General features: G+C 37.5%; 1 protein-coding gene across 2 annotated transcripts in view; it reads left to right on the top strand.

The window, feature by feature from the left end:
• The first annotated feature begins 274 nt into the window (after positions 1-274).
• HACE1 (HECT domain and ankyrin repeat containing E3 ubiquitin protein ligase 1) overlaps positions 275-27479 on the top strand; it is a 97685-nt gene continuing 70480 nt past the window's right edge. The window contains exons 1-6 of one of the 2 annotated variants that reach the window (XM_081251360.1): positions 275-605; positions 5863-5917; positions 6921-7010; positions 7793-7897; positions 20224-20299; positions 25495-25626. In XM_081251360.1, coding sequence (XP_081107486.1) covers positions 530-605; positions 5863-5917; positions 6921-7010; positions 7793-7897; positions 20224-20299; positions 25495-25626 — 534 coding nt within the window. In that variant the 5' untranslated portion in view covers positions 275-529. The remainder of the gene's footprint in view (positions 606-5862; positions 5918-6920; positions 7011-7792; positions 7898-20223; positions 20300-25494; positions 25627-27479) is intronic. The other variant, XM_081251361.1, reaches the window with a different exon arrangement.

Genomic DNA, 27479 nt, shown 5'->3' with positions numbered 1-27479 from the left:
TTTAACGTGCAAATCCCCAATCGGCTATATAGGGGGGAGTGATAGAATTGAAGGGAGCTGCTCTCGTACAGCTTTGCGGTGCAGGAGAAGGGGCTCGTGGGAACACCCAATAAGTCCCTCCGCAAGCTTGCACACAGCTTCCCGCACACACCGCCCTACCCAGGCGTCTGCGTGTCAGGGGCGCGGAGCCACGGGCGCACCCAGCGTGGCTCCGCCCCGGGCGCGAGGCTCGGAACTACCGCTCCCAGAAGGCTGTGCGAGGCCGGGAGGGAAGAGGCGGTGGCGGCGGCAGGAAGGGCCCGAGCGGCGTCTCCGGCGGCGGGTGTCCACTCGGTGGTCTGTCCGACGGCCCCCGGACGGAGGACGCGGTCCTAAACGGCCCCCGTAGCCCCGGGCGCTAGCCCGGGCAAACCGCCGCCTCCGCCCGCGGGACGGGCGCGGGGCGGGATGTAGGGCGCGGGGCGGGATGTAGGGCGCTGGGCGCGGAGGCCGCGGGCGCGGCAGGGTTAGCGCCTAGGGCGCGCCGAGGATGGAGAGAGCGATGGAGCAGCTCAATCGCCTGACGCGCTCGCTGCGCCGCGCGCGCACCGTAGAGCTGCCGGACGGTGAGCTGGCCGCGGGCTAGGGGCGCCGGGGGCGGGGCTCGGGGCGCGGGGAGGCCCGGCGGGGAAAACTAACCAAAAGCTGAACAAACGCCCACATTTACTTTCCTTGGCAGGGTCCGGGCTGGGACCCGCTGTTACCCCTCGCCCGCCGCTCCCGCCCGGGGCAGGTGGGAGTTTGGGGGAGGGGTCCGGGCTATGAGGGTCCTGCTGCTAGAAGAAGTAGGACAGACCCAAGTCTCTCCAGACTATCAATTAGGGATTTTGGCGAAGGAGCAGAAATATCACCCGGAGGGAGGAGATCCGGATTCAGAAAACATCACAGTTGTGGGCCATTTTACAGTCGCTGCCTGCTGGGGCTAGAGAGATGCTCCCCAAGTAGTATTGTTTACTTTAAGCTGCTGAGGGGAATTAAGCAGTCTTTTCTTTTTCTAAATGTAGAGCACTGTTGTATTTTGACAATAAATAAAAAGGATGTCAAATATCAAATATGTACTTGAAGTACTGTGTGTGTTTACATATATACACCTTCCTTTAATATGCATGTCTGCCTTCATTTATTCATCAGACGGAGGGAGCTGGGGCGCTTCTGCAGAGAGGAGTAAGGCATGAGCCCTGTCGTTTAGGAATTTTAGTTCAGTGGGCCAGGATTTCTTCAGAATAGGTAAAACACTAGTAATAAAAGAGATGAGAAAGAAAGCCGTTTTGTTTGCAGCCTCATGAATTCGGATGGTTTAGTGGTAGTGGGAGAGGGCAGTGCTGTCTCTAAGAGGATTGATTCTGTATGCCCAACTGAGAGAAAGGGTAGGAGTTAAGTCTGGTGATATTTTTTTAAATGCATTGCATTAGTTTATCTTTTATCTTTTTAAAAAATTTCTTTGAATTGCTGCTGGAGAGGTGATCTGTAAGGTTAGTGAAGGGGAACTTGGGTGAGAGCCATAAAAGAAATGGGGGACTGGAGACCTGGGGATAATTTTTCTGAAAAAAATTTTCCCTAGTCTCTACTTATGATTCAGAACAGGATGATTTGTGGCGACCGTTTCTCAAAAGATAATTTTGTACTTGGTACCTTGCTAGTGTAAAGTAATAGACTGAAAATGATCCTGATTTTAGGAACAAGACTTCTGGCTTCAACGTTTTCTTTCTCTGTTTTCTTTCCACCTTCCACCTTTGAGTCCAGTTCTTAAGTGCTGATCTCACTCATATTCCGCAAATTATTGGTATCCGTTGCTGCGTGTGTAGTAGTTTCATTTACATGGTATTTGTATTGCTCAGTTTAAATCCCGTTTTTTTTTAACGTAAATGTGACTTAGAAGACTTTGATAATGTTTCCTGTTTTAAAAGTAATGTGTTTTCATTGTGGAAAATTTTGAAAAGAAAGAAAAATAAAATCGTCATTTCACACCCAGTGATCAACAATGTTAGTATTTTCTTTATTTCCTTCTATTATTATTTTTTCTTTCTTTACTGAAACTAAGATCATACTGCATATAGTCTTTTATTTTGCTTTTAGAAAACATATAACATTTTTTATATCTTTAAATATGCTTAATTATTTTGTAGGATTTAATGTAGGTTTATTTGGTAGGTTAATATGTAACAAATATTGAATCTAATTTTTGTTTTTATAATAGATTTTATGAGGAACAGCTTTGTACATTTTAAAATCTGTCTGCCTTTATAAATATTTCCTTAGGATTATTACATAGAAGAATATAGATCTAATTATATCAGCATTTTTAAGACTGAGTATCAACCTCTCAACTAACTCTTTGGAAAGGAAAGTTCCACCGACAGTCTGAGAGTCCCTGGAAACTAGAGTTATTAAAAATAAAACTTTTTTCCCATGTTGCTTACATTTGTTTTTCTTTGATTATAGTGAGTTTGCTCATCCTGTCCTTTTAATTTATCTTTGTCCCAAAGTTCTGATGAATCTTTTTGAATTCTCTGAGATTGGCCCTTTCAAATGTGTGTGTGTGTGTGTGTGTGTGTGTGTGTGTGTGTTACATTCTAATTATAAAAATCTAGATTGTTGTGCTTTCATTTTAAGGGCTGAACAGAAGTTCTGATATCTGCCTAAATTTAGGAAATAATCAGATGTTTATCTTGCCTTGTTAGACCAGTGATTAATAAGCACTTGATTGGAGCTAGTTATTAAGGTTGGAAGGTTTTTAATCAGCCCTCACTCTAAAATTAACTTTGTTGCATAGGATTAACCTGCAGATATTTTATTTATTGAATTGAATTCTGGGAAGACATATTCATGTTTCCTTGGGATGATGAAAACCTGAGTATTCCCACTAAGTAATGGAGTGCAGGTTGTTGAGTCATCTTAGGCAGGGCTAACAGGAATATTCTTGAGAGAGAGGAAGTGAAGGGAAAACAATTATTTTAGGGATATAGATTCTCTGTGGACTTTAAAAAGTTGGCTTATATTATTCACTTATGTGGAGAAAGTAATCTTTACTGCATTTACAGTGAATGTAATTTGTTTAATAAAATAATAGAACTGGAGCCCATTTGAGCGTATATTTGAATGATGATTAGGATAATTATCAATTTTTAAAAAAATCTCTCCCATTTTATGGTTTGATGAGACATTGAATATAGCATAGTGAATCTGAGCTTCCTGTTCTTTGAGGTTTTCCTTTTAGTTGCTGAGTTCTTAAATGTCATTAATAAAAATGGCCAACATATCTGATAAAGTGAGAGATTGATTAAACTTTTCTTATCACTCTGAAAACTTTTGTTATATACCTAGTTCTCAGGGTTTCTTCATGAGTGTGGAGAAGGAAGCACCTGACAGCAAATTTTATTCAGTACTTTCTTAGTATGGTATTTCCTGGATAGTTTCCTTCTAGCATCATAGTTGTGGTTATATTTGTGTCTTCATACCTTTTAGCGTATGTGAGCTATTTTTTTAATAAGGTTAGATACTACTTAAAAAACAAGATCTACCTCTAAATTTTATCTAAATGAACACCCTAAAGTAAAACCCATGCGAACCTCATGGTGCTCACTTAAAAGTATGTACTATCTTGATTTATAAGTTTAAATTTACAAATAAGGGTATTTCCTGTTTATGACTTTGTTTATTATGGAGTGACTTAATTGAAGTTGTCATGGTTTGGAAGTTCAGATTTTTATTGGGGCGTGTATTATATGAGAGAGAAAGAATGTTGCCATGCTGAGGGAGGCTTAGTGCAGTGCTTTTCAACTCCTTTTGGTGACTCACTCTTAGATAATGAGAATAATTTAGTGGTTGCAGTCAGCATTTTGAAAAAATTGAGATGGACAAGAATAAAACAAGTTAGACTGTATTGTACATGTTAAGAATAGTATTGTAGACCTTTTGGCTATTTATATAGTGTATACTGTGGGCAGCGGAAGATTTTTCTTGTGGGGGCTTTGGAATCAGCCAGCTTTGAATTCCAGTTTAGCCACTTAATGCCACCATCACATGGCTTATTACTTTACTTAGTGCTTCAGCTTCCTCATTTGTAAAATAGGGATAATACTAGTACCTACTTCATAAGGTGGCTGTGAAGATAAAAGAGATGATGCATATGCATGTGAAGTGTTTAGAACAGTGCCTTTAAGGTAATGGTTTAAAACATGTTGGCTGTGATTAGTAGGATTCTTTGGTTATTATAGTGAAAGAGTTGTTGCATCTGCATACTGTACTTGTGAATGTTGACTAGGACTAAATTGCTCTTCGTGTATACATTCAAAAATAGTAAAATAATGGGGCTTCCCTGGTGGTGCAGTGGTTGAGAGTCCGCCTGCCGATGCAGGGGACACGGGTTCGTGCCCCGGTCCGCGAAGATCCCACATGCCGCAGAGCGGCGGGGCCTGTGAGCCATGGCCGCTGAGCCTGCGCATCCGGAGCCTGTGCTCCGCAATGGGAGAGGCCACAACAGTGAGAGGCCCGCGTACCGCAAAAAAAAAAACCCAAAAACTAAGGAATTAATATTGGTGTAATACTGTTAGCCACATTCCAGACTTTGATTAGAACTTCATGAGTTTTCCCACTAATGTCTTTTTTCTATTTTAGGATCCAATTTAGGATACCACGTTGTATTTAGTTGTCATGTTTCCTTAACCTCCCCTGAACTGTGATATTTCTTCAATTTTTCCTTGACTTTAATGTTCTTGATTAAGAGGACTGATCAGGTATTTTGTGAAATTCCCCTTAATTTGGGTTTGTCTGATGTTTTCCCATGAGTAGATTAAAGTTACAGATTTTTGGCAAGAATGCTACAAAAGTGATGTGCCCTTCTCAGTGGAAACTCAAGGGCTACAAGATATTGATATGTATTATTTCTGGTGATGTTACCCTTTATCAGATGATTAAGGTGATAATCTGCTGGGTTCTCCACTGTAAATTCACTGTGGGGGAAATACTTTGATACTATGCAAATATCCTTTTTCTCAAACTTTAACTCATAAATTTTAGTATTGCTATTAACTTTTTAAGGGCTAAATGGGACTTGTCAGGGTTACTTCTCTGTAAGTAACTTATTAACAAACATAAAGCTCTAATATGCATTGATTTGAGGAATGACCATTAGTAATACATAAAAGTAAAGTCAGGGACTTCCCTGGCGGTCCGGTGGTTAAGACCTCGCCTTCCAAAGCAGCGGGTGCGGGTTTGATCCCTGGTGAGGATCCCACATGCCTTGTAGCCAGAAAAACCAAAACATAAAACAGAAACAATATTGTAACAAATTCAATAAAGACTTTAAAAATGGTCCACATCAAAAAAAAAAAATTCAAACACTATCTGAAATTTATATAAGTATCACATGAGATCATAGATGTTATTGACTTTTAACTTCTTTTGGATCATATTTCTGTGAATTTATTCTATAAAAGATAATAAATGAAAATGTGAGGTAAGTAATAAGTAAAAATAAGACTTTAATGCTGTTTCATAAAAGCTTCTAAAAATTTCTTGTGTTATTGACAAGGAGCAAATACTATGTATATGTAATGTTTTAAAATAATTTTAGCATATTTATCTTTGATATTCATATATACTTAACATTCCTCCAAAGTACTTGTAAGTACGATGAAACATTGTGCATTATTGCAAATCTTGCAATACCTCTGGTGTTTTTCACTATCCGTAATCTTCTTCCACCTCTTCTCCTAGCTTTTTATTTAGAGTTAAGAAAACTCTAAAGTAGTCATAAGTATCACCCTTTGGAAAAAGTAGGAGATAAATTAATTCCTTTTCTTTTTTTTTTTTAACACTTAGATAATGAAACTGCTGTTTATACATTAATGCCAATGGTTATGGCTGATCAACACAGGTGAGTGCCTATTTACAAATTTATATATTTTTTTCCACAAATTTATATTTTTTAAGAATATAAATTTACTTAAATGTTGTGTACACACACAAACACACCATAGAGTTTGGACATAGGTTTTGTCCTGCGGCAAGTTATTTAACCTCTATTATAATTTTCTGTCTGTGAAATAAGAAACAAGATTTTCTAAGATCTGTATCAACTGTAAAATTCTGTGATAAGAGATTTTCTAAATGCGTAGTCAGAACTTAAAACAAGTATTTGCTTGGTCACTGACAGTGAAAAAAACATTATGATGGTTTCTGTTAGAGGTCACTACTGATCTTTATAGCAAAAAGTTAGGGCTGATTGACAAGTTATTCCCTAATATTCTACTACTTTGATGTTCTTTCTGTTGTAGTGTTGACACTTTTTTTTGCAGGGCGCACGTGAGGTGTGGTTGTCTGGCTGTGTGATGAGATGTTTATACTTATAATAGACAGCTCTGCTGTGGTTAGCCATTGGGTAGTTTGGTATTATCACGAGAAAGTAAAGAGACACTGTATTTTGAAACACGTTTAAAATATAAATGATTTTTTTGCTTTGAACTCCTGTCTGATATAATTAAAACATGTTTTTGTCTGATTTTTCTTATTTGACCAAAATTAATATAGATAGGCTCAACTTTCTGCAGGGGGAGCAGCCAGTCCTACTCTCTTTGCTTCTCAAGAATCTAGTGGGAGCTGAAGCCAACTTAGGTGTCCTCAGAGCAGGTGACATAGTCAGAGCGGCAGACGAGGAACCCTTCAGCACCAGTTTATAGGTGAGGGCAGTTGGTTTCTGGATGATGCTGCACTGGCTGCTGCTGTGCTACGCTTAGAGAGTAGTGCCTTGTTTTTTGGCTGATGTGGGACAAAACCTTTTGAATAATTGGTAAGAGTAACACTAAACAGCTATTAACTTGAGTTATTATGTTTTTAAAAACTTTTTTTTTAAACCTTGACTCAATTTTCTTTTGGCATAGGTCTGTTTCTGAACTACTATCAAATTCAAAGTTTGATGTCAATTATGCATTTGGACGTGTCAAAAGAAGCTTGCTTCACATTGCAGCAAAGTAAGACTAAGACATTTTGGATTAAATTTTGGTCTAGAGTAATGATCAGTAAGCTTTGAATCAGTGTGTTCCATAGTAGTTATGGAGAGAGATGAGAACAGACATCTGAGTGGTTCTTTGTTTTGTCGAGGGCATAGTGTGCTATGCTTACATTCTTTCACTAGATAGATTGTTAATCTTGGGATTGGACTCAAGTCTTATATCTGATGTTTTAGCTTGCTCTAGATCAGATTAGAGGAAGTAGGCACGGGGATTATCTTTCCTGGATATACTTAAGAGGGTACATTCACCAAAATTTTACTTTTATCCCACCAATATAAGATTTTATATGCTAATTTCATGTGAAGTTGTTGGCTTTATATTTTTTATTTAGCTGTGGGAATGATTTTTATTCATAATTTTCCAGTGTGTAACTAATCAATTTGTTGATATCTCATCACCCTTTAGGATTTAGGTAGAGATTACTCTACCTAAATAAAATTGATTTTTCAGTATAAATTTGGATTCTGGAAAGCCAAAAGTTAAGAGTACTATATGGTTTCTTTTATGTGCTAATACTTTATTTTGCTTTATATGAACTTCTCAAATACTTCATAGCTTTTGTAGTAGAATGTACCATCTTGAAAGTAGAGGATATTTACTATTTGTGACAGGAGTTAAATTGTAGGTCAATATGGACCCCCCAAATAATGTGTTTAATAGGGCTTTTTGTTTTTTAATTAAGCTATGTCAACTATGGCTGTTCGTTAAATGTGTCTGAACTGTTTTTAATATTGTTTTAGTTGTGGATCGGTGGAATGCTTGGTTCTGCTTTTAAAGAAAGGAGCAAATCCTAACTATCAAGATATTTCAGGCTGTACACCCCTTCATTTGGCAGCTAGAAATGGGTAAATATTTTTTCTTAAGTAGCTTAAGTGGTATTATCAGTTATGACTAAGAGTAGTCAAGGCACTCTACCTTCATTTGGGAATTTTTTTTTTCTTTTCCCCAATATTTGCCTTGGGAAGAGGGTCTTGGATTATTTTGTTACAAGGGTCTTGGATTATTTTGTTACACTTTTAAATAACTATAATTTTAATAATTTATTAAGTTTACTAATATTTTTCTTCTTGAAGATATATTTGTCAAAGTTTATTTTTACTAGTATTATAATGACATTTTCTGAAAAGCATAATTTTCACCTCTTTGTTTTAGTGTGCTTTTTCCTGGTAGTCTTTTGCCTTGTCGAACTCCATGGCTTATTTTCCACATTGTTTAGTTAATTTCATTAATGCAATTAAAGGCAGAGTAAATACATTATACTTAGTTTTTTTTTTTAATAAATTTATTTATTTTTGGCTGCGTTGGGTCTTCGTTGCTGCATGCGGGCTTTCTCTAGTTGCGACAAGTGGGGGCTACTCTTCGTTGCGGTGCGCGGGCTTCTCATTGCGGTGGCTTCTCTTGTTGAAGATCACGGGCTCTAGGCATGCGGGCTTCAGTAGTTGTGGCTCGCGGGCTCTAGAGCACAGGCTCAGTAGTTGTGGTGCACGGGCTTAGCTGCTCTGTGGCATGTGGGATCTTCCCGGACCAGGGCTGAAACCCGTGTCCCCTGCATTGGCAGGCGGATTCTTAACCACCGCGCCACCAGGGAAGTCCCTATACCTAGTTTTTTTGTCAAGAATTTCAGATAGTCACATCTCTGTGTCTGCTTCCACAATATTTTTCTGTTGGACTGAGAAACCAGACTAAAATAGTTGGAACTATGTTTAAAATGAAAATAAGTAGTTTTTGATTCAGGGCTTGAGGAACTTTACATTTATAAATATTTTTTGAATGCTGGAAAACTTTTCTTTGAAAGACTATTCCTATGTGTCGCTTCTTTTGGTTACTCTTGGAAGTATTTTTGTTGACTGTTTGGAACAGGAATTCTAGGTAGTTGAGGTGGCTGCCTAAGTGAGATGGATATGGGGCTAAAATTGTCCACTGCCTCAGTCTGAGGCCAAATTTTTGTAGACAAGGATTAAAGTGGAACCAGAAAGACAAGAACCATAGTGGTGTCTCAGTTGGACAGAGGAGAAGCATAGCCCTTTGACCCTGTCTGGTCTGTCCCATTTCCTGACTTAGCACGTGAACCAGTTTAGTTGTCCACTGTTGCAAGAGGTAACGTGCTGATTAAACAATTGTTTTTCTAATAATTGGCCACATTAGGTATGCTGTAGGGTGTCACGCCCAAGGTCATAGACTAAATCATTCATTCCCTTGTTGAACTGATCTCAGGTCTAGATACATTATCCCAAATGTTGGTAGGATAGTGACAAAGCTCTCTGAAAAAGTTACACATAGAAAAATATCTTAGTACAGTGTCTCAACAACTGTAAATGAAAGGACAGATTGGAGCACAGCAGGGATAAAATGTCTGCTGCTGTTGTAGTAGGAGACTTAGTCATTTAGGAGACCATTGCTTTTTTTTTTTCCCAACTTTGTTGAGGTATAATTGGTAAATAAAATTATAATATATTTAAAGTGTGCATCATGATGATTTGATCCATACATTGTGAAAGGATTTCTGTCATCTAGTTAATTAACATATCCATCACCTCACATATTTATCTTCTTTTTTTTTTTTTGGTGAGACATTGAATTTGGAGACCATTACATTTTAAAGATGAAGAAATATAACAGATATTATTACATAATTCATATGGTAAATCAGTGAAGAGAAAAGGAGTAAGAAGAGTCCATGACCCTAACATAACATCTAACTTGGATGCCTTTCTATTTCTATAAAGATTACTTTTGATATTCCATACTTAACTATTTTGGTTTTTATATATTGAATGAATGCCTTGTACAACTTAGAGGTGCTCAGTAAATGTTTAAGTGACTTGATTACTTGTTGCTTCCTGTAGCTTTTGATGGCTTCAGAAATAGTCTTTGTCTCTAATTTCTCTATAAGTTCAAATTTGTCTAGACTGAAGCAGAAGTCATAGGTGAATTCTACCCCTTTTGCTGGTCTATCTGGTTTATGGGGGTTTTTGTTTTGTCCCCTCATCTATCGTTGTCAGAAGGGTAGCGTATTTCTCTTGGCCTGCTTTAGTGTTTCTGTCTTCAGCCATCAGTGCATTAATACTAAAATGCCCTCCTTTCCAGTGGAAAACCCAGTAAGCTGCCTCCGAGCACGTGGATGACTGGTCCCTGTGTCATTTGGGTTACCATAAACTTCTTATAATTGTTGCAGTATCTGGGCAGGAAAATAGTTGTTTCCTGTACAGTAGGATCCAGCATTGCTCATGCTTGTATGAGAATATAAAAAGGGAAGACTTAAAAATTATTGTATATCCTTACATTGCATATTGGTCAGATTTGAAACATTTTTTCTTTTTTCTATTTTGAAAATTTTTTTGCTGCACCGCACCAGGATGTGGGATCTTAGTTCTTCAACCAGGGATTGAACCCGCGCCCCCTGCAGTGGAAGTGTGGAGTCTTAACCACTGGACTGCCGGGGAAGTCCCAGGAACATTTTTTCTTTATTTTTTGGGCTAGATTGTGAGCTCATAAAGGGCAGAACTCATGTATGTGTTAGTTAACATTTTAGCTCCATTCTAAGTAAAATTGGTGTGCACTTAGTTGGTCTTTTTGATATACTCAGGGTTCTGGAAAATAGCAATAATGATTATTAAGTAAGAAAAAGGATATAGTTTTCTCATATTGCCCTGTACCTTTTGCAGTTCATTTTTGGGAGGGGGATTATGGATTGCTGCTTTTCTTCAACAACCTCTACCCTAAACACTTCTTTGGAGCTTTTTCCCTGGTACAGTCCCACCTAAGTGTTTATTTTGACAATATGCCAGTGGTCCACGACAGGCTTCTGAATAGATTTTAGAAATCCAGCAATATGGGTGCAGACACACACACACAGACACACACAGACACACACATAATTTAAACAATGCAATATTAATTTTAATAAGACTTTCTGGTCTGTTGCCTCACGTTATTGAAGATTTATTTTCTAAGGTTTTCATAACAGTGTGTTCGATGAAGGAACTTTGTAAACTTTTGAACTTAAAAGTTTACTCAGAGCTTTATTTTCTTCCATTTCTTTGATTATAAAGCTAATTTTAAATGACATTTAACCTCATTTTAGATATAAAAAATCAAAGTAAGGAAAGTAATTCATTCTCTTTTAAAAGGTTTATTCAGTTAATAAAAATTTTAGCTATTGATTATAAGATTTAATAATTAGTAATCAGTTAGCTATGCTTAGTACTGAGTTGATTAAAGAAATATGATATAATCCATGGCACGAAGATATTTATTATCTGAGTAAATAGTTATATATACTACATGTATTATGTATATTCTCTGTATGTCATATATATATATATATATATGTGTGTGTGTGTGTGTGTGTATAGCATACTTGCAAAGGGTTCCTGGACCCAGTTCCTGTGTGTGTGTGTGTGTGTGTGTGTGTGTGTGTGTGCGCGCGCGTGCGCGCGCGCGCGCACGCTTCCCCATACCAACAAGCAATTCTCGGATGCCAGCAGACTGTCCTAGAAGTCAGCTCAATTCTGACACTATGTACCTTCAGGTAGAAGCAGATTCTGTAGGTAAAGGGCTCAGTCCTATAAGACCACTCTCTACTTCAGATGCCATTTGCAAGCTCAGTCACAAGTGGTGCTTCTGACTGACTACAAATTGGAGGTTCCGACAACCCCCTCCAACTCAGGATTCCAGTCGAAAGTCCAGGTTGTTACCAGTACTTTTGACTGAGTGGCTATAAATCAGAGGTTCCCATGATCCCTTTCTTGGGTTCAATTAATTTGCTAGAATGGCTCACAGAACTCAGGAAAATCTGTTTGTTTACTCACTAGATTACTGATTTATTATAAAAGGGTATTAAAGGATACAAATCAATAGCCAAATGAAGAGACAGATACACAGGGTGAGGTCCTGAACAAAGAAGGTCCCGGCATGGTCACATGGAGAAACATTTTGATTCCCATCCGGGAAGCTCTCCCTGAAAGGGACAAAAAGCTCTCCTTTTGGGTCTTTTGCAGGCTTCATTAGTCATGATTGACTTAAATCATTGGCCACTAGCAGTTGATTCAACCTCCAGGTGCTCTCCCCTCCCTGGAAATCGGGGTGGGACTGAAAGTACCCTGTAGTCATGTGGTTGGTTCTCCTGGCAACCAACCCCCACCCTTGGGTGGGACCCAAAATTCACCTTCCCTGAAACGTTTTCAGGAAAAGAGGGCCATTGCCCTTAACTGCTTAGAAAATTCCAAGGGTTTGGGAGCTGCGACCCAAAAAGTGTGGATTAAGACCAAATATATGTTTTTCCTATAAATCACAGTATCTCAATACTCATATTAATACTATATATACTATATTGTGTAACATACATAATATGTTATTACACATACCCTGTTTTATATTTTTTATGTATATATATGTGTGTGTGTGTATATATATATATATATATATATATATATATAAAATTTACTCAACTAGATCATATACTGTTTCATGCCATGGATTAAATCATATTTCCTTAATTCAATACTGAGCATAGTTAAGCATATACATAAAAAGCATATTTTATTTATATATATATGGTGTGTGTATCACTTTGTTTCCAAAGCATGAATTTTCATTTAATTATTTAATGAAGGGGAAATTGAGATAAATACTGAAGAGTGACTAGGAATGGCTCAGGCTAGGAGGAAATATTGTGAGCAAAATGAAGTGGTAGGCAGTTCAAAAGGTGGCAAAGGACTTTTGTAGACATGTCTCCAAATAAGATACGTAGGCCAATAAGAACATGAAAAGATGCTCAATACCCCTAATCAGGGAAATGCAAATTAAAACTACATTGAGATACCAACTCACATTCATTACTATGGCTATCAGAAAAACAGTGTTGACAGAATGACAAGTGTTGATGAGGATGTGGAGAAATTGGAACCCTTGTGCTCTGTTGGTGGGAAAGGAAAATGGTACAGATGCTCTGAAAACTAGTTTGGTGCTTCCTCAAAAAATAAAAAATAGGATTATCATATGGGAAATTCCTTAGCTGTACGGTGGTTGGGATTCCTCGCTTTCACTGCTGAAGGCCCAGGTTCAATCCCTTGGTCAGGGAGCTAGAATCACACAAGCTGCATGGCATGGCCAAAAAAAAAAAAAAAAGAATTACCATATGACCCAACAGTCCCACTTCTGGGTATATAACACCCCCAAATTTGACACAGGGTCTTGCAGAAATATTTGTATACTTGAGCTCATAGCAGTATGATTCATAGTAGCTAAAACAAAAGGAACCTATGTGTTCATTGACAGATGAATGGATAAGCAAAATGTGGTATATACATACAATGGAATATTATTCAGCCTTAAAAAGGAAAGAAATTCTGACATATGCTACAACATGGATGAGCCTTGAGGACATTATACTAAGTGAAATAAGCCAATCACAGAAAGACAAACTGTATGATTCCACTTTTATGAAGTACTTAGATAAGCCCAAATCATAGATACAGAAAGTAGAATAGTGGTTGCCAGGGGCTAGCGGGAGAGGGAATGGGGAGTTATTGTTTAATGGATATAGAATTTCAGCTTTGCAAGCTGAAAAGAGTTCTTTTTTTTTTTTATTTAAAAAAATTTTTTTTTTATTTATTAGTTTCTGCTTTATAACAAAGTGAATCAGTCATACATATACATCTGTTCCCACATCCCTTCCCTCATGCATCTCCCTCCCTCCCACCCTCCGCATCCCACCCCTCCAGGCGGTCACAAAGCACCGAGCTGATCTCCCTGTGCTCTGCGGCTGCTTCCCACTATCTATCTACCTTACGTTTGGTAGTGTATATATGTCCATGCCTCTCTTTCGCTTTGTCACAGCTTACCCTTCCCCCTCCCCATATCCTCAAGTCCATTCTCAAGTAGGTCTGTGTCTTTATTCCCGTTTTACCCCTAGGTTCTTCATGACTTTTTTTTTTTTTAATTCCGTATATATGTGTTAGCATACGGTATTTGTCTTTCTCTTTCTGACTTACTTCACTCTGTATGACAGACTCTAGGTCTATCCACCTCATTACAAATAGCTCAGTTTCGTTTCTTTTTATGGCTGAGTAATATTCCATTGTATATATGTGCCACATCTTCTTTATCCATTCATCCGATGATGGACACTTAGGTTGTTTCCAGCTCCGGGCTATTGTGAATAGAGCTGCAATGAACATTTTGGTACATGTCTCTTTTTGAATTATGGTTTTCTCAGGGTATATGCCTAGTAGCGGGATTGCTGGGTCATATGGTAGTTCTATTTTTAGTTTTTTAAGGAACCTCCATACTATTCTCCATAGTGGCTGTACCAATTCACATTCCCACCAGCAGTGCGAGAGTGTTCCCTTTTCTCCACACCCTCTCCAGCATTTATTGTTTCTAGATTTCTTGATGATGGCCATTCTGACTGGTGTGAGATGATATCTCATTGTAGTTTTGATTTGCATTTCTCTAATGATTAATGATGTTGAGCATTCTTTCATGTGTTTGTTGGCAGTCTGTATATCTTCTTTGGAGAAATGCCTATTTAAGTCTTCTGCCCATTTTTGGATTGGATTGTTTGTTTTTTTGCTATTGAGCTGCATGAGCTGTTTATAAATTTTGGAGATTAATCCTTTGTCAGTTGCTTCATTTGCAAATATTTTCTCCCATTCTGAGGGTTGTCTTTTGGTCTTGTTTATGGTTTCCTTTGCTATGCAAAAGCTTTGAAGTTTCATTAGGTCCCATTTGTTTATCTTTGTTTTTATTTCCATTTCTCTAGGAGGTGGGTCCAAAAGGATCTTGCTGTGATTTATGTCATAGAGTGTTCTACCTATGTTTTCCTCTAAGAGTTTGATAGTTTCTGGCCTTACATTTAGGTCTTTAATCCATTTTGAGCTTATTTTTGTGTATGGTGTTAGGGAATGATCTAATCTCAAACTTTTACATGTCCCTGTCCAGTTTTCCCAGCACCACTTATTGAAGAGGCTGTCCTTTCTCCACTGTACATTCCTGCCTCCTTTATCAAAGATAAGTTGGCCATATGTGCGTGGGTTTATCTCTGGGCTTTCTATCCTGATCCACTGATCTATCTTTCTGTTTTTATGCCAGTACCACACTGTCTTAATTACTGTAGCTTTGTAGTACAGTCTGAAGTCAGGGAGCCTGATTCCTCCAGCTCCGTTTTTCGTTCTCAAGATTGCTTTGGCTATTCGGGGTCTTTTGTTTTTCCAAACAAATTTTGAAATTTTTTGTTCTAGTTCTGTGAAAAATGCCAGTGGCAGTTTGATAGGGATTGCATTGAATCTGTAGATTGCTTTGGGTAGTAGAGTCATTTTCACAATATTGATTCTTCCAATCCAGGAGCATGGTATATCTCTCCATCTATTTGTATCATCTTTAATTTCTTTCATCAGTGTCTTATAATTTTCTGCATACAGGTCTTTTGTCTCCTTAGGTAGGTTTATTCCTAGATATTTTATTCTTTTTGTTGCGATGGTAAATGGGAGTGTTTTCTTGATTTCATTTTCAGATTTTTCATCATTAGTGTACAGGAATGCCAGAGATTTCTGTACATTAATTTTGTATCCTGCTACTTTACCAAATTCATTGATTAGCTCTAGTAGTTTTTCGGTAGCATCTTTAGGATTCTCTATGTATAGTATCATGTCATCTGCAAACAGTGACAGCTTTACTTCTTCTTTTCCAATTTGGATTCCTTTTATTTCCTTTTCTTCTCTGATTGCTGTGGCTAAAACTTCCAAAACTATGTTGAATAAGAGTGGTGAGAGTGGGCAGCCTTGTCTTGTTCCTGATCTTAGTGGAAATGGTTTCAGTTTTTCACCATTGAGGACAATGTTGGCTGTGGGTTTGTCATATATGGCCTTTATTATGTTGAGGAAAGATCCCTCTATGCCTACTTTCTGCAGGGTTTTTATCATAAATGGGTGTTGAATTTTGTCGAAAGCTTTCTCTGCATCTATTGAGATGATCATATGGTTTTTCTCCTTCAACTTGTTAATATGGTGTATCACATTGATTGATTTGCGTATATTGAAGAATCCTTGCATTCCTGGAATAAACCCCACTTGATCATGGTGTATGATCCTTTTAATGTGCTGTTGGATTCTGTTTGCTAGTATTTTGTTGAGGATTTTTGCATCTATGTTCATCAGTGATATTGGCCTGTAGTTTTCTTTCTTTTTTATGACATCCTTGCCTGGTTTTGGTATCAAGGTGATGGTGGCCTCGTAGAATGAGTTTGGGAGTGTTCCTTCCTCTGATATTGTTTGGAAGAGTTTGAGAAGGATGGGTGTTAGCTCTTCTCTAAATGTTTGATAGAATTCACCTGTGAAGCCATCTGGTCCTGGGCTTTTGTTTGATGGAAGATTTTTAATCACAGTTTCAATTTCAGTGCTTGTGATTGGTCTATTCATATTTTCTATTTCTTCCTGAGTCAGTCTTGGCAGGTTGTGCATTTCTAAGAATTTGTCCATTTCTTCCAGGTTGTCCATTTTATTGGCATAGAGTTGCTTATAGTAATCTCTCATGATCTTTTGTATTTCTGCAGTGTCAGTTGTTACTTCTCCTTTTTCATTTCTAATTCTATTGATTTGAGTCTTCTCCCTTCTTTTCTTGATGAGTCTGGCTAATGGTTTGTCAATTTTGTTTATCTTCTCAAAGAACCAGCTTTTAGTTTGGTTGATCTTTGCTATCGTTTCCTTCATTTCTTTTTCATTTATTTCTGATCTGATCTTTATGATTTCTTTCCTTCTGCTAGCTTTGGGGGTTTTTTGTTCTTCTTTCTCTAATTGCTTTAGGTGCAGGGTCAGGTTGTTTACTCGAAATGTTTCCTGTTTCTTAAGGTGGGATTGTATTGCTATAAACTTCCCCCTTAGAACTGCTTTTGCTGCGTCCCATAGGTTTTGGGTCGTCGTGTCTCCATTGTCATTTGTTTCTAGGAATTTTTTAATTTCCTCTTTGATTTCTTCAGTGATCACTTCGTTATTGAGTAGTGTATTGTTTAGCCTCCATGTGTTTGTATTTTTTACATATCTTTTCCTGTAATTGATGTCTAGTCTCATAGCATTGTGGTCGGAAAAGATACTTGATACAATTTCAATTTTCTTAAAATTACCAAGGCTTGATTTGTGACCCAAGATATGATCTATCCTGGAGAATGTTCCATGAGCACTTGAGAAAAATGTGTATTCTGTTGTTTTTGGATGGAATGTCCTATAAATATCAACTAAGTCCATCTTGTTTAATGTATCATTTAAAGCTTGTGTTTCCTTATTTATTTTCATTTTGGATGATCTGTCCATTGGTGAAAGTGGGGTGTTAAAGTCCCCTACTATGATTGTGTTACTGTCGATTTCCCCTTTTATGGCTGTTAGTATTTGCCTTATGTATTGAGGTGCTCCTATGTTGGGTGCATAAATATTTACAATTGTTATATCTTCTTCTTGGATCGATCCCTTTATCGTTATGTAGTGTCCTTCTTTGTCTCTTCTAATAGTCTTTATTTTAAAGTCTATTTTGTCTGATATAAGAATTGCTACTCCAGCTTTCTTTTGATTTCCATTTGCATGGAATATCTTTTTCCATCCCCTTACTTTCAATCTGTATGTGTCTCTAGGTCTGAAGTGGGTCTCTTGTAGACAGCATATATATGGGTCTTGTTTTTGTATCCATTCAGCCAATTTGTGTCTTTTGGTGGGAGCATTTAGTCCATTTACATTTAAGGTAATTATTGATATGTATGTTCCTATTCCCATTTCCTTAATTGCTTTGGGTTCGTTATTGTAGGTCTTTTCCTTCTGTTGTGTTTCTTGCCTAGAGAAGTTCCTTTAGCATTTGTTGTAAAGCTGGTTTGGTGGTGCTGAACTCTCTCAGCTTTTGCTTGTCTGTAAAGGTTTTAATTTCTCCATCAAATCTGAATGAGATCCTTGCTGGGTAGAGTAATCTTGGTTGCAGGTTTCTCTCCTTCATCACTTTAATTATGTCCTGCCACTCCCTTCTGGATTGTAGAGTTTCTGCTGAGAGATCAGCTGTTAACCTGATGGGGATTCCCTTGTGTGTTATTTGTTGTTTTTCCCTTGCTGCTTTTAATATGATTTCTTTGTGTTTAATTTTTGACATTTTGATTAATATGTGTCTTGGCGTATTTCTCCTTGGATTTATTCTATATGGGACTCTCTGTGCCTCCTGGACTTGACTAACTATTTCCTTTCCCATATTGGGGAAGTTTTCAACTATAATCTCTTCAAATATTTTCTCAGTCCCTTTCTTTTTCTCTTCTTCTTCTGGAACCCCTATAATTCGAATGTTGGTGCGTTTAATGTTGTCCCAGAGGTCTCTGAGACTGTCCTCTGTTCTTTTGATTCTTTTTTCTTTATTTTGCTCTGCATCAGTTATTTCCACTATTTTATCTTCCACCTCACTTATCCGTTCTTCTGCCTCAGTTATTCTGCTATTGATCCCATCTAGAGTATTTTTCATTTCATTTATTGTGTTTTTAATCGATGCTTGATTCATCTTTAGTTCTTCTAGGTCCTTGTTAACTGTTTCTTGCATTTTGTCTATTCTATTTCCAAGATTATGGATCTTGGAAATAGAATCTTGGATCAGCTTTACTATCATTATTCTGAATTCTTTTTCAGGTAGACTGCCTATTACCTCTTCATTTGTTAGGTCTGGTGGGTTTTTATCTTGCTCCTTCACCTGCTGTGTGTTTTTCTGTCTTCTCCTTTTGCTTATGTTACTGTGTTTGGGATCTCCTTTTTGCAGGCTGCAGATTCGTAGTTCCCGTTGTTTTTGGTGTCTGACCCCAGTGGCTAAGGTTGTTTCAGTAGGTTGTGTAGGCTTCCTGGTGGCGGGGACTAATGCCTGTGTTCTGGTGGTTGAGGCTCGATCTTGTCTTTCTGGTGGACAGGTCCACGTCTGGTGGTGTGTTTTGGGGTGCCTATGGCCTTATTATGTTTTTAGGTAGCCTCTCTGCTAATGGGTGGGGTTGTGTTCCTGCCTTGCTAGTTGCTTGGCATAGGGTGACCAGCACTGTAGCTTGCTGGTCGTTGACTGAAGCTGGGTGCTGGTGTTGGGATGGAGATCTCTGGGAGATTTTCGCTTCTTGATATTATGTGGAGCTGGGAGGTCCCTTGTGGACCCGTGTCCTGAAGTTGGCTCTCCCACTTCAGAGGCACAGCACTGGCTCCTGGCTGCAGCACCAAGAGCCTTTCATCCACCCTGGTGCTCCGGACCAGACCTCCTCCTGTGAAATGGCTGCGCAGGCACCTCAGCCGGGCGTGTTGCAGGCAGAGGCTCTGGGAACAATACTCAGTACCTGAAAAGAGTTCTTGAGATGGATGGTGGTGATGGTTGCACAACAATATGAATATACTTAATATCACTGAACTGTACACTTAAAAATGGTTAAGATGATACATTTATGTTATGTGTATTTTACCACAGTAAAGTAAATTGTAAAAGAAGTGAAGTAGGTAGGGGGATGAATAGATAGGCATTTTATTAATTTTGTGGTTTTTATAACTCACCTTAGTATTTTAAATATTTTGCAATTGAGAATGTAGGATACAACATTGAGACATCATTTTACGCTCTCCATTCCCCTTCCATTAGACTGATATTGTCTGACATTTCTAATGAAGATTACTATTCCAAATATTCTGTTAACTCTAGGAGTTTCTCAGCATTTTGAATGATGAATTTGTCCCAATGGCATGAAAACCTCATTGTGCCTTTTCTTTATCCTATTATCTTTTTTTTTTTTTTTTTTTTTTTTTGCATTATGCGGGCCTCTCACTGTTGTGGCCTCTCCCGTTGCGGAGCACAGGCTCCAGATGCTCAGGCTCAGCGGCCATGGCTCATGGGCCCAGCTGCTCCGCAGCATGTGGGATCTTCCCGGACCAGGGCACGAACCCGTGTCCCCTGCATTGGCAGGCGGACTCTCAACCACTGCGCCACCAGGGAAGCCCTATCCTATTATCTTTGAGTCATAGAAAAAATTTTGTGTTTTGTTTCCGATGTTACAGTACTTATTTAAATATTGCAGATGGAAGTTGATATTTGCCATTAATTAATGTTGAGTATAGTTACTGTTTCAGTAAAATACTTGTCATTTGTTTATTTTTCTAGTACCAGTTATCTGTGACTGTCTCTTTCTTTTCAGGCAGAAGAAATGCATGAGTAAATTATTAGAATACAATGCTGATGTCAACATTTGTAATAATGAAGGCCTTACAGCAGTAAGTACTAAGAATTTTTATCTGCGATTTAAAAAATACTTTTTAGAAAATAATATTGAAGGTGATAGTAATGCAAAGTGTAGTACAGGTATTTGTGCAGTTACCTCTTTGTGGTAATTGGGAAGATACAGAATGATTTAGACACAGTTCTCAGCTATATTTATTTATTTATTTTTTCTTTTCTTTTTCCTTTTTTTTTTCTCTTTTTTAAGCTATATTTATTAAGAGAAGTTATGGTTCACCATGTTTCCCCTTTCCCCTTATTTTTTACCTTTATGACCTTTCATTTATTATGAAGTCTTGATCCCCTAGCTTTTGTCACTGACTTTCAAGGGAGTTTGTAGGAGCATCTCCGCTAAGGTGTGTTATGAGTTCATTATAGGACAGCTGTTTTTCATTATGTCCTTTTAAATTCTTTTAATATGTACATGGTAGGAAAATTTGGATGGCTATGTTTTTATAACGTATCTTAGTTTTAAAAAGGAAAGGAAAAAAAAAAGGAAAGGAAATAAAAGGTAACTAAGGGAATGATCACTCACCTGTACTCCCTGCACTCAGAGATAATCACTGTTAATATTTTAGCCTGTATCCTTTCAGACTTGTTATATCTTACTTAAACTAGTATTTTTATCCTTTTTGCCATGTCACTTTCTTTTCAAAAATATGATATTTTTTTGATCCACATAGATATTATAGGGAGGGTGGTGTGGGATATTTCTGAAGAGATTGTTGAAATCCAAAAATTTTAATCATACTGTCATTTAATGGAGCATATTTGATTTAGAAGTAGAGATAAAATAGAATTATGTGATTACTGAGAAATTGTTTTAATTAACTGGATAGTGGAAATCCTTTCACAATGTATATCAAATCATTGTGATGTATACTTTAAATGTCTTACAGTTTTGTCAATTATACCTCAATAAAGCTGAACTTTTTTTTTTTAACCTTCCTTTGGTAGTTTTTGTAAATTTTGAATCCTTTAATTTGTGAATAAAGAAGAATATTGAGTATTTACATACCATGCTAGTTTTCAAAGCCTTTCTGATTAAAATTTTTTTTTTTAGTGGGCAGGGAGGGAGCTGGGGCATAAAAAACCAGCTTTCCTACGATGTGAGTTATTCTGAGAATGACTTGTTAAAGATTAAGTTCAATCATGATTATTATATGGAATTCACAATTCTTGTGATAATCTACATTTTTGTTACATAGTAACAATATAACACCATTTACTCTGTAAAGAAAAACTGTATTCCAAATATCTACAGGATACTATAGTGATATGGTAGGTACCACAGAGGGTTATGGAACTGACATAGCTCTATCCTTAGGACACTCTCTAGTATAGGCAAGATAAGATGCTCAGTACTAACATAGTCTGTTTAATCGCATAAGTTTTTATCTGCTAATTTTCCCCCTTCACTCCTGAACTTTAAGGGAAGTGGAATATAAAATTTTTTAAAGTAAAATTTTTATTAAAAAATTATTCATGCATGTATTTAAAGAGTCAAATGATTCTACAAGGCTTATTATATAAAAACAGTCTCAGCTCTTTTTCTGCCTGGGACCAATCTCAGTGTTCTGTCCTGTGGCCCTGATTGGTGTCGTGTGCCTCCTTCTCTTAGAAACAATTCTGGCCACCAAGCATGTTCCTACCTAGTCCCAGATCACATGATGGAATTAGTTCAACAGCCAGGCACATTGACCCCATCAGCTGAAGGAAGCTAGCTAGGATGGTGGAAATGTGGTGCTGCAGAATTGAATAGTGGCCGCCAAGCATGTGGGGCAGTAAAGTCAAGGGCTCCTGAGATGGAAGAACCTTCAGTGGGGAGTCAAGGTCCCCAGGATTTTTCATACAAAAGGAGAGAACTGTTCACGGCATACTCTGTAGGCTGATCACCCTCACAAAGGACTCCTCATGTTTCTTCATTCATTTGTTCTTTGAACAGGATTTTCTTGGATACCTATTATGTGCTAGGCACTTTACTGGTATGGGGTTACAGCAGTAATTTGACTGATCCAGTCCTTGTCTTCCCCAAACTTCCAAGGAAGTCAGGATAGGCAACAGGCAATGGTGACACACTGTAATGAATGTTAACATAGGTGATGGAGATGCTTTAGAAGTCAGAGCAGGGGACCCATCCTCACCAATGGCATTGGAGGAGGCATCCCAGGGAAGTATCACAAGAGCTGAGGCCAAAGGGACAAACAGAAGTTAGACTGGTGTAAGTGGTGATTGTGAGGTTGGGAGTGGTAGTGGGGTTCTAGCTCTGTGGAATAGGTTGGCAAAGCCTTGGAGATGCAAGAGAGCATGCTACATTGGAGCAGTGACCTTTACTGGTGTTCAGATACCCCTGGGGGTTTATGAAGACTTCCAAAGGTCTGTAGCATGGATAGTTAAGGGAGTCACTTTCCAGGTCTTCAGCCTTTATATATGTGCTCCTTTCTTAAGCTGATCTACTCAAGAACACCTTGCCCTTCCCTCCTTCACCTTCAAAATCACTCTTCTATCACTTTTATGTTTTTATTTATTTTTATTATTTATTTATTTATTTATTAACTTGAAGCATAGATGATTTACAGTACTCTTAACTGAGCCTTTTGTAGTACGGAAGTTTTAAATTTTGATGTTCAGTATATCAGTTTTTCCATTTATGGATTGTGTTTTTGGTATCAAGTTTAGGAACTCTTTGCCTAGCTGTACATCCTGAAGATTTTCTCCTATCTGTTTCAAAAAGTTTTATACTTTTACATTTTACATCTAAGCCTGTGATCTATTTTGAGCTAATATTTGTCTGTGATGCTTAAGTCAAGGCTTGTTTTTTTAACCTATGGAGTCTAGTTACTCTAGCACTGTTTGTTGAAAAGGCTATATACTTCCTGCGTGAAATTGGTTTTGTCTCTCTCTCAAGAATCTTTTGGGCATATTTGTATGGGGTTATTTCTGGGTCCTCAGTTCTGTTCCAGTGATCTGTCTGTCCCTTTGCCAATACCACGCTGTCTTGGTTACTCTAGCTATATAGTAAGTCTTAATATCAGGTAGAGTAATTCCTCTCACTTTATTTTTCTTTGTCAAGATTGTGTTAGCTACTCTGGTTCTTTGCCTATACATATACATTTCAGAATAAACTTGTCTTTGAGAAAAAACCTTGCTGAGATTTTTTATTGGAATTGCATTAAGCCTGTAGATCAATTTGGGGAGAATTGACATCTTTACTATGTTGAGTCTTCCAATCTATAAACACAGTATGTCTCTCCGTTTATTTAGGTCTTTGATTTCTTTCATCAGAATTTTGTATTATTCAGCTTACAGATCTTGTGCATGTTTTAATTGTATAGCTAGGTATTTTATTTTCTTTGGAGCAATTGTAAGTGACATTGTTTTTATTTTTTAATTTAAAAAAAAATTATTTATTTATTTATTTTTGGCTGCGTTGGGTCTCCGTTGCTGCGCACAGGCTTTCTCTTGTTGCGGTGAGTGGGTGCTACTCTTTGTTGCAGTGCACGGGCTTCTCATTGCAGTGGCTTCTCGTTGTGGAGCACGGGCTCTAGGCATGCGGGCTTCAGTAGTTGTGACATGCAGGCTCATTAGTTGTGGCGCACGGGCTTAGTTGCTCCATGGCATGTGGGATCTTCCAGCACCAGGGCTCAAACCTGTGTCCCCTGCGTTGGCAGGTGGATTCTTAACCACTGCACCACCAGGGAAGTCCCACGACATTGTTTTTAATTTTTATTTCTGCATGTTCATTGATAGTACATGGAAATGCAGTTGCCTTTTATGTGTTGATCATGTAGCCTGTGACCTTGCTGAACTCACTTATTAGTTCTAGGAGTTTTTGGTAGATTCCTTGGGATTTTCTACATAGACAGTCATGTCATCTGCAAATAGAGATAGTTTTATATTTTCCTTTCCAATCTGTATGTCTTTTATTTCTGTTTCTTCCTTTATTGAACCTTAACATTTTTTTTGTTTTCTAAATACGTGTTGTTAATTCATTACTAGACTTCCCTGAGCCTTGTAAATATCCTCATAACATGTGTGCAGTACCTTTCAGCTTCTTGAATAGTTTTGAAGGAGTCTGTTATGGAGACTGCTGTTCTCTAAGTGAGATTGGTTGAGTTCTAGGCCTGCTTTACAGCGTTATTTGGAGTATCTCTTCACCATCATCCCGGAGATTCCTTTGCCTTTCTCTTGTTTTATAGGCACACCTCAGAGATACTGCAGGTTCTGTTTCTGACCATGTCAATAAAATGAATACTGAGATAAAGCAAGTCATACAAATATTTTGGTTTCCTAGTGCATATAGAAGTTATATGTAACTTCAAGAAGTGCAGCAGAGTGTTACTACGTATTCTTGAGCCTTTGGGGAGTTCTGTGATTTGAATCTACCTTCTTGGTGCTCTATTACTGGTTTAGGATTCAGCTCTTTGTTCTGACAATTCAGACAAAAGCTTCCAGCTTCCAAAATGTGTTGCTTTTGTATTCTCTCCTTTTCTTTTTCTTAATAGGTCTGTCCTTTAAGAAAAAGTACTCTTTACTGTCATTTCAGTGATGTTCGGGGAAGAAGTAGGAGCTGATGCATGGGTTCAGAGTTACCATTTTAAAACAAAAGTTTCATGATATATTTTTTTAATGGAAAAGAAGTCAGATGAAAAATGCATGGACAGCATAGTCCAAAGTTTTAACATTGATTATCTTTGTGTGGTAGACTTACAGGTGTTTTATATTTTTTTAATCCTCCCCATATATGTTATTTATATATGTTACATGCATTATGTGTAAAATATAGGAAGTAAAGAATATGACACCTACTGTCATATTAATTACTTTTTTAACTTACGTTTGTTTCTGGGGGAGGAAAAATATCCAGTACCTCTTCTCTAGAGATAAGCTACACATACAGTCCATGGTCATCTAAGAAGCAGAGTATTTGGTGATCCTAAGTTTAGGATTTTCAACTACTTTGAAACCATGAAATGCTTGATTTTGAAGTACATGGTGGTGTAACCTACATCCTGATGCATATTTTTTCCCCATATAAAAATATAGGAAAAAAGTATATTGGCTTAAAATTTAATTTTAATCTTTAGTGTACACGTCATGCTCACAGTTGAGAAATTATTGCATTATTTATCTGCTGCTTTTATATGAAACACTCTTGCACAAATGTTAAGTAACCTAAATGGCTGCACAGATACACTGGCTGGCTGTGAATGGGCGGACAGAACTACTCCATGACCTTGTACAGCATGTCAGTGACGTCGATGTTGAGGACGCGATGGGGCAGACAGCGCTGCATGTGGCCTGCCAGAACGGTCACAAGACGGTAAATAAAGCCTCGAGGACTTTAAGTTGCATGTGTTTAAACTTTGAATTCATGAAAAGTTTTCCACTGTGTATAATTGGAAACATGAAGCAAAATCTTACAACATTTTCTGTGTCATGTGGTCTTCTGATTAATATATTCTATGTGGATAAAAGGAACAGAAAATAGTGTTTTTAAATATGTTTAATGTATTTGTAATCTGGATTTCAATTTTATTTCTGATTCATAGATTCTAATAGCTGAATATTTTAAATTTTAAATGTATGTTCACATATAATAATTTTAACAGTTTATAATGTTTATTCTGTCCTCAGTTTTATCAAATAACTTTTTCATATTTTTTACCATTTTCATATTTTTACCCTTAAGCCTCAAGTTTTGGAATTAGTGAAGAAAGTGAGCTCTGACATTGCTTAAATAGTTCAACTTGGATTATCATATTTTTCTACTCTCTTGGAATATGATTTAAGTGCTAGAGTCACAGCTGTTTTCTTCCTTACTTTTGATTTCTAAAATCATGCATTTGTTTTAGGCAGTACTTTCCTGTTATCCCTATGTATAAACATTTGGCTTTTAAAATTGCCAATAGTTTTCTCTCTCATTAGAAGACTGCTGCCTTATTTAAAGATTGTTAGCTTAAGATTTTAGATTGAACTTCTGCTTTTTGTAATTTCCTATTCTGGTTACTTTCATTTTTTCCCCACATTTAACATTACTGATAATAGAATATTATTTATTTACTAACTAAAAAATGAAAACCAATTGAAAACGAAAAAACACCACCAGCATCTACAAAGATACAGAAGTTTGCTTGTTTATATTTATTTTTTTGTATACACTCTGAGTCTTATCTTTTTGTTGGGAGAATTCCTAGTGGAATCTGGATTTCTGTCTCTGCAAACACTTTTTTCCTAACCTAGGTTCAGGATGTCAGATCCTACGTATTTAGATGCTTTATGTATGACCTGAATTCATAGAATATTGCACTTCTTTTAAGATAGTGAGCTCAAGGTTGACATTGTCTTATGTTTAATAAGCGTTGGATAAAAGGAAGGATATATGCTTTTTTTTTCTTTCCTGGCATTTCTTCTGAACACCAATGTTCGTTTTTATTCTTTTGTCTTTTATCATCTGAAAACTAACCCATTTGTATTCAAGGAGTATTCCTTTTCATTACCTTTTACTTTCTCCATGTCAGTACTACTAAATTTAAGAAGTATTCTGTGTGGAAAAAAAAAAATCATCTGAAATGTTCTAATCTTGACTGGCCCCAGTAAGTAACTGCTGCCTGTTAGAGAAGGAGTCCTGCTGGTAGCTCTTACAGGACAGAAAAGCACCCGGTTTAATATAAATACTCTCTGCCGTTATCGAATGAGTGGCGTGTCATTTACTAAGATTGTAAACCTACCTGTTGCCCGAGAACTTGTGTAGTAAAAAACTGGAATTCAGATTAGGAATTACCTACAAAGGCTAATTTTAGCTGCCTTAAGCCAGTGAAAAAACAAGAATTACGCAAAAAACCTTGGTTCAAAACATGTGCATTACAGGGTGCATTAAAAATTTAGAATTGCCTTCTGAAGTTATTGAAGAGTAGTTAGTTTAAGTATAATACACTCCATATGGTTTACCACCTAAAGCAGGCATGGTAAAGTAAGGGAGAATTCCTCATAGTCAAATGCCTTTGAAGAATTGTATTTTCAGAAGATTTATAGGGGGCCTGACTTCACTTGGTGATGGGCTTCACAGGGTGAGATTTTGCAGGTATGGTACAGGAGGAAGAGTACAAAAAGTCATGCTGACTTGTGATTGATTGTATTAGTGAGTGAGATTCCTTTCTGTCTAGTTGGTCCATT

The sequence above is a fragment of the Mesoplodon bidens genome, assembly GCF_964165515.1.
Source record: "Mesoplodon bidens genome assembly, chromosome: 12".
Taxonomy (NCBI): Eukaryota; Metazoa; Chordata; class Mammalia; order Artiodactyla; family Ziphiidae; genus Mesoplodon; species Mesoplodon bidens.
Note: the sequence above shows the minus strand (reverse complement) of the source record. Positions and strands in the feature narration are given on the sequence as shown.